The sequence below is a fragment of the Panulirus ornatus genome, chromosome 15 (genome assembly GCF_036320965.1).
Source record: "Panulirus ornatus isolate Po-2019 chromosome 15, ASM3632096v1, whole genome shotgun sequence".
NCBI lineage: Eukaryota > Metazoa > Arthropoda > Malacostraca > Decapoda > Palinuridae > Panulirus > Panulirus ornatus.
Window position 1 is genome coordinate 16,417,343 of NC_092238.1, and position 16,466 is coordinate 16,433,808.

Sequence of the window (16,466 nt, forward strand, 5' to 3'; positions counted from 1 at the left end):
TGTGGAAAGATAGGTCACCGTCTGTTGGGGTAAAGATGATTATGCTGGAAGATATAGTAGTCCCTACTGTGTTCCATGGATGACAGCCTTGCACAGTGGATGTAAGTCCTAAGCAAACTATGTAGTGTGATGTAGATTGACTGTATAAGGATCAACCATGTAAGAGCGAGGTGTGGAAGTTAGTGCTATTTAAATGAAAGGACTGACCAGGATGGGCTGAAATGGTTTGGATGTATAGTGGAGATGAACAAAGACTAACAGACTAAGGGGATATGCAAATCAAATATAGACAGCAGGGTGGAAAGGGAGACTGAGGCAATGGAAAGATGGAGAAAGAGGCCTTGAGTCATCATGGTCTGATTGAGGTATGTAGCATATGAAATGCTGTTACTAGGCAGATTCAGGACGTGAAGTAGTCAGGGTAAACCAAAGAAAGGTATGCGAGGCCAGGCTGTAGATGGTGGGATATGGATTTCATATGTTATAAAAAAGAACTAGTGAAAGAATGAGAGCATATGAGGCTGATGTCATCTGTTCCTTATATTACCCCTCAAGCTGAGAGGGAATATGTAAGAGAAAAAAGTAGATGAAATACTCTGAAAAAAAATCTATCATTCATTGTTCTTCATACTCATCATTTCATGCATCCACTGAAGACTTAAGAACTTTATTATATACTCAACCTTCTGCTGGATGTCACAATCCAAATGCAGATGATGTGATGCCAACATTGCCAACACAGGATATACATAACCTTGGAAGGCTGACCGAGAAAATCTGGCTGGTTTGTTGTACAAACAGTCTGGTAGATTGCGAGATTTATCGGCAACCTGTGAAGCACATTTTTCATAGATATACACTGAAGAAAAAGATATAAAATATGTATGAATAACAAATATGACATTTGAGAAGGTTAAGGACAAAATAAAAATCCTGAATAAGGTAAACCAATATTTCAGTAATAAAAAAAAAAAACTATCAGTACAGAATATCTTTTGATCCAGAGAGAAAAAATTTATATTAAAGTCTCTAGCAACATAATTATCAGAACCAAATATGGACAAGTATCCTATACTATCTTCTAAAAATAATTCATCTATTCCAACCTATACAGCAGCTTACCTGCCTGGTCAACCACCATGCCAAACACAAATATAAAGCTGAAAATCACAAAAATAGAGTACTGTACATCCATTGCTGCTTAACAACCACAGACATTCATCATTTGTACAATGAAAAAAAATACAGAGAAGATGAGGGCCTCTTGTTAGGTAGTTTAAGAAGGGCCTAGAATGACTCAGCATGCCCTTTCCTGCACCCTTTCCAGCTGGTCCCTCTGAGCAAATGTTAATGACAGGCAGCCAAGCTATGGAGGTGTAGGCGAGTTTAGGTAGAATGAAGATGGAATTAACATTCCTGAGCTTAATTGGTGAAATGCCTTTTGGTCTACCTAGTCAGCAAAGAAGGGAAAGGTGGTAAAAGGAAGATCTCATTATCATGCTGACTCTGCAGTTTAAACTGTTGTCTATAGTGACACCAAGAAATTTGAAGTCTCTTACTTCCTGCAAAATTTCAGGGCCCAGTGTGATATCAAGTAGCATGATAACGTCTGCACCTAGGTTGATGTGCATCCCAGGCTGATGTATACCATCACAGTCTTACTGTGGTAGATGGTGGAGATGTCAGCCATAGTCCGATCTTGCAAGTTGCTGACGATGTGCTGAAGGGCAATAAAGTCAGTTGTAAGAGATGCCAAAGACAGAATCGTCTACCTCCAGCAGTGGTTGTTTCTCTTAGGGAATCAGTGATAATGAGGAAACAGATCATCCCCATCTTGATCTGTGGTATACCACATGTTAGGGGTAGTGAAACTGATGTGGTTCCCTAAAGTAGACAGCTTGGCATTACCAGTCAAGAACTCAAACAACCATTGGATGAGACAACCCTATAGTCCCAGGTTGGCAGCTTTCTTTGTGATAATGATGTGGTTTACTAACTCAAAAGCACTAAGTGATTGTTATGAAGGAGAGTGCCACCAAGGTTATGCACTTCTCCAAGTTGCAGCGAAAAAAGTCTAGGAGGTTGATAAGGCAGTGAGTATTGGAGGAAGACCATATTCCCTAACTACAGAGGGTCTAATGAATCAGCAGTCATCATAGGCCCAGTCAAAAACAAAACTTTCACAAAGTAGACTGGAGACAGGATTGAGGGCAAAAGGGTGTAAATTATTAAGAGACTGGGTTAGTGGATTTGGGAGGTGGATAAACACATGCTGTCTTCCAAGCTGTGGTCATTCAGATTGAGTGAAGCACTGATTATGGCAATTAGCTATGCAGCTACTTTAAGCAAGAATTCCTTGTATGGTTTCACTAGAAGATCTATGGGTGTGGTTGAGCATTTGGTTTTAAGGCACCGAAGACACTGAGCCAATTGGTATTCCTCTACTTTGTTTGGGGGAGATGGGGTTAGTAGGTATGCAAGGGAGGGAGCTAATGGAGAGTTATGGTAATCATATGCAGATATTGGCAAAGTGGTTACCAATTTGTTGTGTGGCCTCCTCACTGTTAAGTTGGCCTACACAAAGGAAGGGAGAGAGCCTTTGCTTGCCACAGATACTTAAGTTGGCCTGTTTTAAACGCTGCACTTTGCTTTGGTAATAAGAGTTCTTTGCAGATCATACTTTATGTTGCACTTTATTGTAAAGTTGTTTGTAGAGGTTGTTGCTGCAACTGTTTAACTTGCAATTTCACTGTTACAGGGGTCCCTTAATGCTGTGGGTAATCCAAGGATTGTTGTCCAGGTGCAGGTTTCAGGATAATTCTTCCACATGATTTCAACATCTTCACTAGACACCCCATTCCAGTGATACCGAGTTACTTACCTACTGTAATTTCACTTCGTCAAGTCAGTAAGTTACAAATAAGTTTCAGTGTCTACCCACTCGTGTTGATAAGTGGTGAAGGCAAGGGACGACAACATTGATAAATGAGGCCTGTGTGTGAGAGGGGGAAGAGGCTTGGGTGGTTAACAGTGTTCACGTGAGTTTACATGAGAAACACAGACAACAGGAGGCCTGATTGGCCCATGACTAGGGTTGTCTGGGGGTGAAGAAAAAAAAATTCAACTTAAGAAAATGTTATTCTGCTCAGCAATTTTTTAAGCTATCACCAACTCCCCACTCCCTTTCTTGCTGCTGCATATATTGTTTACTTCTGGTGTTTTTCTCAGAGTGTACCTGAATTTATAAAATATTTGTTTAAATAACTTTTGAAGGTATCTACAGTCTTAGTATTCACTATGTCTGATGGTAACTTATTCCAGTGCTCAACAACTATAGGAAAATCAGCTTTTTCCTACGTCTGTAAGACATCTTTTAGCTTTGAGTTTTATTCCATTTGTCCTGGTAACCATGTTTCATGATTCACTTTATCAAACTAGTTGAGAATTTTGAATACATAGATTAAGTCGCTGTGAAGTCTTAAGTGTTTAAGGGATAAGAGATACAATTATTTTAGCCTCTCTTTGCATGCCAGATTTCTAGGGGATGGGATCAGTTTTGTCGCATGTCTTTGTACTTGCTGTATTTTTCCCTCATCTTTTTTATAGTTTGGGGACCAAAATTGGACTGCATATTCAAGGTGTGGTCTTACTATTGAATTATAGTGAGAACTGTTTCTGGTGTCTTGTAAGTTATGTTCCTATGAAACCTAATATTTGGTTGCCTTTTTTTGCTTGCTGCTTGACAATGTTTAGTGTATTTAAGATTGTTGCTAATGACAACACAAAGGTCATTTTCTTCACTTACTTTAGTTAAGAGAGTTTCCAAATAGCTTGTAGTTATTATGTGCATAACTTTACACTTGTGTACATTAAATTTCATTTGCTATCTGTCTGACCACTCTGCTAGTAAGTTGAGATTACTTTGAATCATTTTGCAGTCCCACCTGTTTACAGCTGTACCTCCTAGTTTAGTATAATCAGCAAATTTGGAGATTTTAGATATGTGACAGAAACCTAGGTCATCAATGTATATCATGAAAAGAATTGGGTTTAGGACCAACCCTTGTGGCACACCACTTGTTACGTTTAGCCAACCTCAGGCTTTGCCATTTAATACTACATGCTGCTTTCTTCCGGTACACCAGTCTCTGATCAATGTACAGAGTTCTTCACTGATTCCGTGAGCTTTAAGTATGTGTAAAAGTCTCATGTGAGGCACTTTATCGAAAGCCTTTTGGAAATCTACATATACTACATCAAATGGTAATTTTTTCCACAGTTCTGATAAACAGCATTGAAATATGCCTGCAAATTCGTCAGGCAGGATTTTCTATTGTGGAAACCATGTCGATTGCCCGATATGATTTTGTGTTCTAGAAACCTGACAATTTCATCTCATTATTTTTTCCATCATTTTACTTAACACTGACATAAGGCTGGTTGGGTGGTATTTCAAGGCACACTTTTTGTCTCTTTTCATATTAATAAAAGTAATATTTGCTTGTTTCCAATCATTTGGCACCTGAACATCCAATAGAAATTTGTTGAATATTTGTGTTATAAGGTACATCAGCTGTCTTTGACCTCTTTAAAAATCTTTGAGCTAACTTATCTGGGCTGTTGGATTTGTTTGGATTTAATTGGTCCAAGTAATAGAGTATTTCAGAGCTCTTTATTTTTCTAACCTTCAACACAACATCAGATCCTTGAAACATTTTCATTGGTTGTGGTATTAGAGATGTTTCTCAATTGTGAATACGGAGTTAAAATAATAATTTAGTATGGTAGCCATTTCTCTACTGTAAGTAGTTTTTGGGTCATGTTTGTTTCATAATGGTCCAATCTCTTCTTTTACTGTCTTATATATATTTTTATTTTTTTTTTATTATACTTTGTCGCTGTCTCCCGTGTTTGCGAGGTAGCGCAAGGAAACAGACGAAAGAAATGGCCCAACCCCCACCCCATACACATGTATATACATACGTCCACACACGCACTACACAGCTACACTATACTACACACTACACTACTACATACCTACACAGCTTTCCATGGTTTACCCCAGACGCTTCACATGCCTTGATTCAATCCACTGACAGCACGTCAACCCCGGTATACCACATCGCTCCAATTCACTCTATTCCTTGCCCTCCTTTCACCCTCCTGCATGTTCAGGCCCCGATCACACAAAATCTTTTTCACTCCATCTTTCCACCTCCAATTTGGTCTCCCTCTTCTCCTCGTTCCCTCCACCTCCGACACATATATCCTCTTGGTCAATCTTTCCTCACTCCTTCTCTCCATGTGCCCAAACCATTTCAAAACACCCTCTTCTGCTCTCTCAACCACGCTCTTTTTATTTCCACATATCTCTCTTACGCTTACGTTACTCACTCGATCAAACCACCTCACACCACACATTGTCCTCAAACATCTCATTTCCAGCACATCCATCCTCCTGCGCACAACTCTATCCATAGCCCATGCCTCGCAACCATACAACATTGTTGGAACCACTATTCCTTCAAACATACCCATTTTTGCTTTCCGAGATAATGTTCTCGACTTCCACACATTCTTCAAGGCCCCCAGAATTTTCGCCCCCTCCCCCACCCTATGATCCACTTCCGCTTCCATGGTTCCATCCGCTGCCAGATCCACTCCCAGATATCTAAAACACTTCACTTCCTCCAGTTTTTCTCCATTCAAACTCACCTCCCAATTGACTTGACCCTCAACCCTACTGTACCTAATAACCTTGCTCTTACTCACATTTACTCTTTCTTCTTCCACACACTTTACCAAACTCAGTCACCAGCTTCTGCAGTTTCTCACATGAATCAGCCACCAGCGCTGTATCATCAGCGAACAACAACTGACTCACTTCCCAAGCTCTCTCATCCCCAACTGACTTCATACTTGCCCCTCTTTCCAAAACTCTTGCATTTACCTCCCTCACAACCCCATCCATAAACAAATTAAACAACCATGGAGACATCACACACCCCTGCCGCAAACCTACATTCACTGAGAACCAATCACTTTCCTCTCTTCCTACACGTACACATGCCTTACATCCTCGATAAAAACTTTTCACTGCTTCTAACAACTTTCCTCCCACACCATATATTCTTAATACCTTCCACAGAGCATCTCTATCAACTCTATCATATGCCTTCTCCAGATCCATAAATGCTACATACAAATCCATTTGCTTTTCTAAGTATTTCTCACATACATTCTTCAAAGCAAACACCTGATCTACACATCCTCTACCACTTCTGAAACCACACTGCTCTTCCCCAATCTGATGCTCTGTACATGAATTCACCCTCTCACTCAATACCCTTCCATATAATTTACCAGGAATACTCAACAAACTTATACCTCTGTAATTTGAGCACTCACTCTTATCCCCTTTGCCTTTGTACACTGGCACTATGCACGCATTCCGCCAATCCTCAGGCACCTCACCATGAGTCATACATACATTAAATAACCTTACCAACCAGTCAACAATACAGTCACCCCCTTTTTTAATAAATTCCACTGCAATACCATCCAAACCTGCTGCCTTGCCGGCTTTCATCATCCGCAAAGCTTTCACTACCTCTTCTCTGTTTACCAAATCATTTTCCCTAACCCTCTCACTTTGAACACCACCTCGACCAAAACACCCTATATCTGCCACTCTATCATCAAACACATTCAACAAACCTTCAAAATACTCACTCCATCTCCTTCTCACATCACCACTACTTGTTATCACCTCCCCATTTGCGCCCTTCACTGAAGTTCCCATTTGCTCCCTTGTCTTACGCACTTTATTTACCTCCTTGCAGAACATCTTTTTATTCTCCCTAAAATTTACTGATAGTCTCTCACCCCAACTCTCATTTGCCCTTTTTTTCACCTCTTGCACCTTTCTCTTGACCTCCTGTCTCTTTCTTTTATACTTCTCCCACTCAATTGCATTTTTTCCCTGCAAAAATCATCCAAATGCCTCTCTCTTCTCTTTCACTAATACTCTTACTTCTTCATCCCACCACTCACTACCCTTTCTAATCAACCCACCTCCCACTCTTCTCATGCCACAAGCATCTTTTGCGCAATCCATCACTGATTCCCTAAATACATCCCATTCCTCCCCCACTCCCCTTACTTCCATTGTTCTCACCTTTTTCCATTCTGTACTCAGTCTCTCCTGGTACTTCCTCACACAGGTCTCCTTCCCTAGCTCACTTACTCTCACCACCCTCTTCACCCCAACATTCACTCTTCTTTTCTGAAAACCCATACAAATCTTCACCTTAGCCTCCACAAGATAATGATCAGACATCCCTCCAGTTGCACCTCTCAGCACATTAACATCCAAAAGTCTCTCTTTCGCACGCCTGTCAATTAACACGTAATCCAATAACGCTCTCTGGCCATCTCTCCTACTTACATAAGTATACTTATTTATATCTCGCTTTTTAAACCAGGTATTCCCAATCATCAGTCCTTTTTCAGCACATAAATCTACAAGCTCTTCACCATTTCCATTTACAACACTGAACATCCCATGTATACCAATTATTCCCTCAACTGCCACATTACTCACCTTTGCATTCAAATCACCCATCACTATAACCCGGTCTCGTGCATCAAAACCACTAACACACTCATTCAGCTGCTCCCAAAACACTTGCCTCTCATGATCTTTCTTCTCATGCCCAGGTGCATATGCACCAATAATCACCCACCTCTCTCCATCAACATTCAGTTTTACCCATATTAATCGAGAATTTACTTTCTTACATTCTATCACATACTCCCACAACTCCTGTTTCAGGAGTATTGCTACTCCTTCCCTTGCTCTTGTCCTCTAACTAACCCCTGACTTTACTCCCCAGACATTCCCAAACCACTCTTCCCCTTTACCCTTGAGCTTCGTTTCACTCAGAGCCAAAACATCCAGGTTCCTTTCCTCAAACATACTACCTCTTATACTTACCTGTCTTATATATATGAAGAATTTCTTCCAATTATTCTCAACTTTCAAGGAAATTCTTTTTCTTCAAGTCTAAATGAAAGTGCAGTAAATGATGGCATGCAGACAAGTGAATGAAGTATTCAAAATGAGTAGAGAAACACTGGTAAAGATGGTACATATAAGAATAAAAGGGAAAATGTATGGTGGACAGATGAGATTAGAAGTACTGTGGGAGAGATGAAAAAGGCATATGGTAGACTGCTTGAAAGCAATGTATCACTGGAAGTTCAGCAAAGCAGGAGGGAAGAATATGAGATGTGTATGTGGAGTATGAAGAAGATGATAGGGGAAGACCAAGAAAGAGTAGATGAGGATTTTGGAAGAAAATCGAGTAAAAAGTTTAGAAATAATAAAAAATTTTACCAAGAGGATTAAGAATGTCAATGCGAGAAATAAGGGTGGCTGCTGAATCAAAAGGAGATGAAAGGAAGATGGAAAGAGTACTTTGAAGAACCAATAAATGTGGTAGAAGGTGGGGCAGCTGCTATTTCATGCATGGGTATGAAGGATGGAAGGTAAAAGTGCAGGGGCCTATAGCAAATAGGGAGGTAAAAAGGCCAACAATGAGGCTGCAATGGATGGCATTACAGCTGAACTGTTGAATTATGGAGGTGGAAGTGTGATAGATTGGATGAATATGATATGAATTTGGCATGGAAACAAGCTTGTGCCTAGTTGAACGCTATCACTGTTCCTTTATTAAAAGAAAATGGTGCTAAGGATGTACATAGCAACTGTAGGGTAATAACCCTGTAAAGAATACCATGAAAAGTGTATGCAAGAGTGCCAACTGATATATTGTGATAGAAGTGAAAGAATTTAGAATAAGTGAGGAGCATGAAGTTTTAGGAAAGGTACATGATGTGTGGATCAGATTTCTGTTTTGCAAATGACTGTGAAAAAGTATCTGGCAGCTTTTATGAATCTGGATAAAGCATATGACAGAGTTGAGTGGAATGCTTTATGGGAGGTATTAGGATATCTGAGATAAGGGAACAACTGTTGGATGGTGTGAAAGCCTTCTATAGCATAACAAAGGCATGTGTAAGAGTGGATAGATAGCTAAGCAAATGTTTAGGTGTATATATGGGTGTGAGGCAGGGCTGTGATGTCATTGTGGCTTTTAAACATATATATGAATGGAGTGTTAAGAGGAATCAAAGCAAAACCAGGTAAAAGGGGTGCAGAGATGGTGTGTTTGTGCATGGTGAGGTATGGTGGCTAGTGACAAGCCTATTTGCTGATAATACCGTGTTTATACCAAAAGAGAAGATGAGGTGCAGAAGAATGTAAGCATGTTTCATAGTGCAAGCATAAGCGAATAAAGGTACATGTGAGCAAACATAATCAATTAAAGGCAAATGTAAGAGTAACAGTGTTTGAAAGGAAAAAAAGAGTGAAAGCATAGATTCTGTAAAGCACTACAGAGTGAAAGATAAAAGTGTGCTAAACTATTTTACAGATATGGGGGGAGAAAGATTAAAAAAGGTGAGACAATCTAAGTATTTAGGAGCTATCTTGGTCATGTCTGGTCATACGGAGGGAGAGATAAGCGAGACAGAACATGGGTGAAGAATCATTGGGACCCTTGACAGAATATGAAGCATTGAGGTGTATGTATGTCAGTAAAGAAAAGGATTAAGGGACAGCATAGTCCTCCCGACCTTGAACTATGCACCAGAGACAGGGGCAAGTAATGCATTACTCACCAAGATCAAGAATACCCACTATGAAATGAGTTATTTGAGAGCAGAATGTGGTACGACTAAATGGAATGAGAAAAAGAAATGATGGGTTGTATGAGATTTGTCATAGCATGGAATGCAAAGAGAACGATCAGTGGACTGGTAGAGTAGGTGAATTGTATTACTTTGAGGTAATTTAAGCATGTGGAAAGAATGCAAGATATAGTTTACAAGGACAGTGTATGATACTATGATTAAAGGCATTAGTGTGAGAGGAAGACCACCTGTGACATGGAGAAATAGAGCAGAGGTACTGCAGGGACAGAAATAGTGAAAGAATGTGTGAAACCGTGTATACAAGGGAGGCACATAAGACAGGGATAAGTGGAAACACTTTAGCTGTGGCCGACCCTTTGATGGGAGTTTCCGGAAACTTCGCCCCCTTCCCAACCCTGTGACTCATTTCTGCTTCATTGGTTCTGTTTGCTCCTTGGCCCACTACCAAATATCTGGAATACTTCACTTCCTCCAATTTTTCTCCATTCAGGCTTGCATCCCAATTAACCTGTCCCTCAGACCTATGGGGCCTGATAGGCCTTGCTATTGTTCGCATTTACTCTCCGCTTTCTCCTTTCACGCACTTTTCTGGGCTCAGTCACTGACTTCTACACTTTCTCACTCAAATCGGTTGCTTGAGCTGTCACTGGCGATTTTTTTTAAGCTATGTGAGGAAGTACCAGGAGATACTGAGTGAAGAATGGAAAAAGGTGAGAACAAATGATGTAAGGGGAGTGGGGGAGGAATGGGATGTATTCAGGAAAGCAGTGATGACTTGGGCAAAAGATGCTTGTGGCATGAGAAAGGTTGGAGGTGGGCAGATTAGAAAGGGTAGTGAGTGGTACGATGAAGAAGTAAGATTGTTAGTGAAAGAGAAGAGAGAGGCGTTTGGACGATTTCTGCAGGGAAGTAGTGCAAATGAATGGGAGATGTATAAAAAAAAAAAAAAAAGTGGCAGGAGGTCAAGAGAAAGGTGCAAGAGGTAAAAAAAGAGAGCAAATGAGAGTTGGGGTGAGAGAGTATCATTAATTTCTAGGGAGAATAAAAAGATGTTTTGGAAGGAGGTAAATAAAGTGCATAAGACAAGAAAACAAATGGGAACATCAGTGAAGGAGGCTAATGGGGAGGTAATAAGGAGTGGTGAAGTGAGAAGGAGATGGAGTGAGTAGTTTGAAGGTTTGTGGAATGTGTTTGATGATAGATTGGCAGATATAGGGTGTTTTGTTCGAAGTGTGTGAAGCAAGAGGGTCAAGGAGAATGATTTGGTAAACACAGAAGAGGTGGTGAAAGCCTTGCGGAAGATGAAAGCCGGCAAGGCAGCAAGTTTGGATGGTACTGCAGTGAAATTTATAAAGAAAAAAAGAAAGAAAAAAAAAAAAAAGAGGGTGACTATGTTATTGATTGGTTGGTAAGGATATTTACTGAATGTATGATACATGGTGAAGTCCTTGAGGATTGACAGAATGCATGCATAGTGCCATTGTACAAAGGCAAAGGGGATAAAAGCGAGTGTTCAAATTACAAAGATATAAGTTTGTCGAGTATTCCTGGGAAATTATATGAGAGGGTATTGATTGAGAGGGTAAAGGAATGTACAGAGCAACAGACTGGGGAAGAGCAGTGTGGTTTCAGAAGTGGAGGAGGATGTGTGGATCAGGTGTTTGCTTTGAAGAATGTATGTGAGAAATACTTAGAAAAACAGATGGATTTGTATGTAGTATTTATGGATCTGGAGAAGGCATATGATAGGTTTGATAGAGATGCTTTATGGGAGGTATTAAGAGTATAAGGTGTGGGAGCTAAGTTGCTAGAAGCAGCAAAAAGTTTTTACCAAGGATGTAAGGCATGTGTATGAGAAGGAAGAGATGAAAGTGATTGGTTCCCGGTGAATGTCGGTTTGTGGCAAAGGTGCGTGAGGTCTCCATGGTTGTTTAATTTGTTTATGGAAGGGTGGTTAGGGAGGTGAATGCAAGACTTTTGGCGAGGGGGGCAAGTATGTAGTCCATGGTGGAGGAGAGGGCTTGGGAAGCGAGTCAGTTGTTTGCCGATGATACAGCACTGGAGGCTGATTTTGGCGAGAAACTGCAGAAGTTGGTGACTGAGTTTGGTAAAGTGTGTGAAAGAAGGAAGTTGTGAGTAAATGTGAATAGGAACAAGGTTATTAGGTTCAGTAGGGTTGAGGGATAAGCTAATTGGAAGGTAAGTCTGAATGGAGAAAAACTGGAGGAAGTGAAGTGTTTTAGATATTTGGGAGTGGATTTAGCAGCGGATGGAACCATGGAAGCAGAAGCGAGTCACAGGGTGGGTGAGGGGGGTTTATGTTCTTGGAGTGTTGAAGAATGTAAGGAAGGCATGAACATTATCTGAGAGAGCAAAAATGGGCATGTTTGAAGGAATAGTGGTTCCAAAAATGATATATGGTTGCGAGGCTTGGGCTATAGATAAGGTTGTGCGGAGGAGGGTGGACGTGTTGGAAATGAAATATTTTAGGACAATATGTGGTTTGAGGTGGCTTGATCGAGTAAGTAATGAAAGGGTAAGCGAGATGTGTGGTAACAAAAAAGGCCACATTCATTCTCACACAGTCTCTAGCTGTCATGTGTAATGCACCGAAACCACATCTCCCTTTCCACATCCAGGCCCCACAGACCTTTCCATGGTTTACCCCAGACGCTTCACATGCCCTGGTTCAATCCACTGGCAGAACGTCAACCCCGGTATACCACATCATTCCAATTCACTCTATTCCTTCTACGCCATTCACCCTCCTGCATGTTCAGGCCCAGATCACTCAAAATCTTTTTCACTCCATCCTTCCACCTCCAATTTGGTCTCCCACTTCTTCTTCCCTCCACCTCTGACACATATAACCTTTTTGTCAATCTTTCCTCACTCATTCTCTCCATGTGAACAAACCATTTCAACACACACTCTTCTCTCTCAACCACACTCTTTTTATTACCACACATCTCTCTTACCCTTTCATTACTTAATCAAACCACCTCACACCACATACTGTCCTCAAACATCTCATTTCCAACACATACACCCTCCTCTGCACAACCCTATCTATAGCCCATGCCTCGCAACCATATAACATTGTTGGAGCCACTATTCCTTCAAATGTACCCATTTTTGCTCTCCAAGATAACGTTCTTGTCTTACACACATTCTTCAACACTCCCAGAACCTTCACCCCCTCCCCCACCCTGTGACTCACTTCCGATTATATGGTTCCATCTGCTGCTAAGTCCACTCCTAGATATCTAAAACACTTCACTTTCTCCAGTTCTTCTCTATTCAAAGTTACCTCCCAACTGACTTGTCCCTCATCCCTACTGAACCTAATAACCTTGCTCTTATTCACATTTACTCTCAACTTCCTTCCTTCGCACACTTTACCAAACTCAGTCACCAACCTCTGCAGTTTCTCACCCAAATCAGCCACCAGCATTGTATCATCAGCGAACTACAACTGACTCGCTTCCTCTCATCCACAACAGACTGCATACTTGCCCCTATCTCCAAAACTCTTGCATTCACCTCCCTAAACACTCCATCCATAAACAAATTAAACAACTATTGAGACATCTCAAACCCCTGCCGCAAACCAACATTTACTGGGAACCAATCACTTTCCTCTCTTTCTACTCATACACATGCTTTATATCCTTGGAAAAAACTTTTCACTGCTTCTAGCAGCTTACATCCCACACAACATTCTCTTAAAACTTTCCACAAAGCATCTCTATCAACCCTATCATATGCCCTCTCCAGATCCATAAATGCTACATACAAATTCATCTGTTTTTCTAAGTATTTCTCACATACATTCTTCAAAGCAAACACCTGATCTGCACATCCTCTACCACTTCTGAAACCACACTGATTTTCCCTAGTCTGATGATCTGTCATGCCTTTACCCTCTCAATCAATACCCTCTCATATAATTTCCTAGGAATACTCAACAAACTTATGCCTCTGTAATTTGAACACTCACCTTTATCCCCTTTGCCTCTGTACAATGGCACTATACATGCATTCTGCCAATCCTCAGGCACTTCACCATGATCCATATACAGTGAATATCCCTACCAACCAATCAATAAAACAGTCACCCCTTAGAAGAAGAAGAGGTCATTTAGGAGGAAGAGGGGATCAATGCTTTAATTGCCTCAATATTTACATATGCTAAGCTTCTGCCAGAGACAAAAGCATTACCACACAAGACACAGTTATATTCCCAAGGAGAGTCAGAAAAGAACTTTCACATGTTATTCCAGTCTGCTTTGTCGAGTGCCAATATTCGAAAGTAGAAGGGCTACTGAAGGAGATATTAAAATATATACATTTATGACAGTGTGCTCCGATGAACCAATTAGAAGTGAGACTGTGTAGTTACAGAGCAAAGGATTAGTGGTGAAAAACAGATCCAGAATGGTGAGAGTGGTGACAGCAGTCTAGAATATGGGTGGGGTGGAAGATATTTTGCTTTGAATCATTGAGCATGGAGAAAGTGATGACTTCAATCCCCACATCACCTGTATGGGTGACCAATGGTATCCCCTAATCAAAGGATCTCTGCCTGTGGGTAATAGGGTGTCACAGTCTTATGGCAGGAGATCAGATAGTCGAAAAAAGATAAAAAATTTGCAGAATTAGGAGAGCAGTGCATGAAACAAAGGAATAATTTGGTATCTGGGAACATACCTTGAGCTACATAACATCAAAGTCTGGGGACTCAAAGTGTTTTGTTGTTAGAATAAGCACAGACACCACCTTTGAACCAGATGCGAGTGAAGAATATATGGATTGAATTGGATTATAAAATTTAGGCTTATAAGCCAAGCACTAAAACATATAAGGCTATTCAGCACTCTTTATACAGTTTAGAATATTCTACCTTTAGAATATTCTATCTAAGATGTATGGAAATAAAAAGTGTACAACTGAGAGAGCAGAAGAGGGTGTGTTGAAATAGTATGAACACAGTGAGAGAATGAGTGAGGAAAGAATGACAAAGAGGATATATGTGTCAGAGATGGAGGGAACAAGGAGAAGCAGGAGACCAATTTGGAGGTGGAAGGATGGAGTGAAATAGATTTTAAGCAATCGGAGCCTGAACATACAGGAGGGTGAGAGGCATGCAAGGAATAGAGTGAATTGGAACAATGTGGTATACCGGGGTTGATGTGCTGTCAATGGACTGAGCCAGGGCATGTGAAACATCTATGGTAAACCATGGAAAGGTCTGTGGGGCTTGGATGTGGATAGGGAACTGTGGTTTCGGTGCATTACACAACAGCTAGAGACTGAGTTTGAACAACTTTGGCATATTTTTTGTCTGTTTTCAAGGTGCTACCTCACTGAAGCATGGGGTAGAAATGCTGTTTCCTGTGGGGCAGGGCAGTACCAGGAATGGATGAAGGCAAGCAAGTATGAATATGTGCAAGTGTATACATGTATATGTATGTGCATATGTATGTGTATGTATGTATATATGTTATGTATGTGTATGTATGTATATATGTTATGTATGTGTATATGCACAGGTATGGGTGTTTACATACATATATGTGTAAATGAGTGGATGGACCATTCTGTTTCCTGGTGCTACCTCGCTGATGCAGGAAACGGCGATCATGCATGATAGATAAAAAATAAATTCATTTTAACTCAAATGACCAATTCTAGTTTTTATAGACCAAGAAGGGAAGAAGGAAAAGTATAGTAGAGAAAATAGCCTATATGCATTTGTTTGAGAGCCCAAGCTTAATGGCTGGATCTGAAAAAGGGGCTAGTGAACATCATGAGACAAACAGGTCTCTAAGATATTAGGAATGGTACAGGACAGATGGTGTTCAACAGAAGTGGGGTTACTAGAGAGACCATGAATGCTGGTATAGTGAAATGAAAAAGAGGCAGGTCTATCAAGAAAGAGAAAGGTCCTGTGAGGAGCCAATACTACTTTTGTATCCTCCTCTCACTGGCAGTAGAGTTAGGCAGGAAACCAGAGATTCTTAGCACCCCGTGATGCTAGGGACTAAGGGCCCTAGGTTTGACAGACTATCATTATAATATCATTAAAAAATGGAAATAAGAAAATAAGTGAGCTCTGAGTAGGTGCATGGTGCCTATTAGGAGAGGGCAGAACTAGCCCAGTAGTCCTGTCTTGATGAGACAGAAAGCAAGACCAACAATCCCAACGTGAAGGGTGAAAGGTGATTTTGGGCACCACTTTAATGTTCCTCAGTCAGGATGGTAGTATCACCTTGGGCAGCTGCTCTCAACAGCCTACTACCTGTTGGATTGCTACAAAAGTGGGGGATACGCTATTTCTTTAGTCACCTGGAATATTAGGAGGGGCTAATATGGTCTCACCTGAGCCCTCCCTCTCATTGGTAGTTGAGTCATTATATACATCACTCTAACTGGTTTTAATGATCTAATGTATTAAACTTTCTCATCTACAAAAAATGACCTTTTTGATATCTTTTATCAACCACTCTTCCCTCATTCTTAACTTTTCCTCCAAGTTTGAGGATAAAGATCCCACATTCCTATGCCTTCACTGTGAATTTTACATAACCTCACATCATAATGCAATGGTTTTAGGCAAATGAACTCCATTTCCCATTCCAAGCTGATAAGTTCTGTGTTGTTTCCACAATCATTGATGTACCTGAGCC

At 40.7% G+C, this 16,466-nt stretch overlaps 1 protein-coding gene across 8 annotated transcripts in view; it reads right to left on the reverse strand.

Moving 5' to 3' along the window:
• Window positions 1-16,466, reverse strand: part of LOC139753730 (tuberin-like) — a 582,506-nt gene that overhangs the window by 352,073 nt on the left and 213,967 nt on the right. For all 8 annotated transcript variants that reach the window (XM_071670514.1, XM_071670517.1, XM_071670516.1 and 5 more), the window contains one exon: window positions 684-830. In XM_071670514.1, coding sequence (XP_071526615.1) covers window positions 684-830 — 147 coding nt within the window. The remainder of the gene's footprint in view (window positions 1-683; window positions 831-16,466) is intronic.